Source organism: Phaenicophaeus curvirostris, chromosome Z (assembly GCF_032191515.1).
Source record: "Phaenicophaeus curvirostris isolate KB17595 chromosome Z, BPBGC_Pcur_1.0, whole genome shotgun sequence".
Lineage (NCBI taxonomy): Eukaryota > Metazoa > Chordata > Aves > Cuculiformes > Cuculidae > Phaenicophaeus > Phaenicophaeus curvirostris.
This window is the reverse complement of record NC_091431.1, coordinates 47,423,827-47,426,234: the sequence shown is the minus strand read 5'-3', so window position 1 is coordinate 47,426,234 and position 2,408 is coordinate 47,423,827. Positions and strand designations below refer to the sequence as shown.

Genomic DNA, 2,408 nt, shown 5'->3' with positions numbered 1-2,408 from the left:
CTATTTGGAATTACTTCCTATACACAGAGCAATTTGGTTTTTTTTTTTTTTGCCACCAGATTCAAGAATCTTATTGTGAAACACTAGCTCTGCTTCTGGCCCGTACAGAAAGGAATCCAAAAGAACGATTACTTTTGAGGCAATCCATAAAGTGTGTGCGTGTAGACATCACCTGTGCGTCTTAACACAGTCAACCTACACATAGAAGAAAGAATTTCTTCAGTGCCAAGCACTGCCCTGCTAGGCCAGGCTGGACCTTCCCAAGAGCACAGCGCATCCCGAGGCGGCTGCTGCTCCCACGCCACAGCAGAAGAGAAACAGATGCGGTCTGCCCAAAGTGAGTTCTTCACCTCCTCCCTTTTAGAGTTCTGGTGATTTGTCTCTTCCATGTGGCTCGGTAGGAAGAAATCAGGACCTCGTCCTTCAGATAACGGGGGAAGCGGCTGTGACCATCTCTGGCTAAAGTTAGAAGCAGAACAACAAGCCCAAGGACAGGCGCCCCCGATTCGCCGGTTGGCACCTTTTCCCCGCGGTGCCACTCGGAACCTTTCCCCGATAAAACACCCCCGGCCGCGGAGCCGCGTCCCGACCCGCCGGGGCAGCGCTGAGCCGGGCCCTGCGGAGCCCCCGGCGCCGCCGCGACCCCCGCCGCCTTCTCACGGTGAGTTTATTGCTATTTCACCCCCGCTTCCACCCAGGGCAGCGCAACAAACCCCAGCGAAGCGCCCAGAGCCGCCCCGCTCCGGGAGATGCTCTGACCCGCACGGGGCCGGAGCTGCCGCCCGGCGGGGAGAAAGCCAAGTCCTCCGAGCCCCGCAAAGCCCCGCAAAGCCCCGCAAAGCCCCGCAAAGCCCCGCAAAGCCCCGCGCCCCCCGAACTTCGCCGACTTCACCTCCGCCGCCCCTCAAGCCTCCCCGGCCCGAGCCCCTCAGCTCCGAGCCCCCCAGCCCCCCAGCCCCGCAGTCCCCGAGCCCCTGGCTCCGAGATCCCGAGACCCCCAGCCCCGAGTCCCCCAGCCCCTCGTCTCCGAGACCCCCGGCCCCCGAGCCCTCCGAGCCCCCCAGCTCCGAGCCCCCGAGGCCCCGAGGCCCCCCGGCCCCGAGCCCCCCGTCTCCCGGCTGCGAGGGCAGCGGCGCGATCCGAGCGGCTCGGCGCTCCCCGCCCGCTGCCGCAGGGGGAGCCGCGGCTCAGAGCGCGCCCGGGGCGCTGCCGCCTCCCGGGGGTGCGGGGGGCCCCGCGGCTGCTGCGGGAGCGGGGCGGCCGGCTCTGAGGGCAGCGCCGCCCGTGTCGGGGCGTTTGCGGCGGTGACTTAGGAAGCTCCGATAAACGCCAGAGGATTTGGGGTTTCCCTCGTTAGTGTTTTCCCCCTCTGTTTCTTTTTCTGAGATCATGAGTGAAACTATAATATTAAGTAGGCGTAGCTGGTTCACTATCAAAGTTTCCCCTGGTACATTTCGTTCATTTATACTTTTTTTTTTTGGTGGGGGGGGTTCTTTTTGCTCCTTTCTCCTTTGGGTCCCCCCTGCCCATTACATTGTTCATGTGCCTCCCTGTCAATGAGCAAGTGTGAAGGTTAATTAATGAATATTTGAGTAGTGCTTCAAGCTTAAAGGTAATGCATACAGTTTAAACAGGCCTCAGTTTGTTCAGTTTCCAGATGTTGTTGTAGTATGTAATGGCCTCAAGCTGCTCCAGGGGAGGTTCAGGCTGGACATCAGGAAAAAAATTTTCACAGAAAGGGTCGCTGGGCACTGGAACAGGCTGCCCAGGGAGGTGGTTGAGTTGCCTTCCCTGAAGGGACATAAAAGATGGGTAGACGAGGTGCTCACGGACATGGTTTAGTGGCAGATAGGAATGGTTGGACTCAATGATCCAAGGTCTTTTCCAACATGGTGATTCTATGAGTCTGTGTATGTCAGCGATGTTCTCTGGACCCACATGGTGACCTGGGCTAGATGATCTTTAAGGTCCTTTGCAACTCAAACTATTCTAAACTATTCTATGATATTTCTGACTGAAATGATTGTTCTTCACAGTATTTTCAGCTTTGGTTCCTCAATAAAATGAGCTAACAGATGGCAGGGTGGCAAAGTTTCACATATACCTGTGTTCAATTATGTGCCTTAGTCCTGTCTAGCTGGCTTGAAAGGCAGCAAATGTACCCAGCCTGATGGTGTTTGAAAAGAGTTCTTGTAAAGAAGAGATGATCTCCCAACTACACAGACACTTGTTCCTCTGAGCGACTGAAGCCACAAAATGTACTGATGTGGCATGTGTTTTGCTGAACCCATGCTTGCAGTAATGCTTGGGATGGTTTGTTTATGAAAACAACACATTTCCATGCCTGGGTTTGATTACCCTTCTTGATTCTTCTGTGAAGGAATTTGTTGCTATTTCCTTCTGTATGA

At 55.6% G+C, this 2,408-nt stretch overlaps 1 protein-coding gene across 1 annotated transcript; it reads left to right on the top strand.

Moving 5' to 3' along the window:
* Positions 1–387: 387 nt before the first annotated feature.
* LOC138733702 (uncharacterized) lies at positions 388–1,308 on the top strand. Its single transcript, XM_069881168.1, has one exon. The coding sequence runs from the start codon at positions 388–390 to the stop codon at positions 1,306–1,308; it is 921 nt and encodes a 306-aa protein (XP_069737269.1).
* Positions 1,309–2,408: the final 1,100 nt, after the last annotated feature.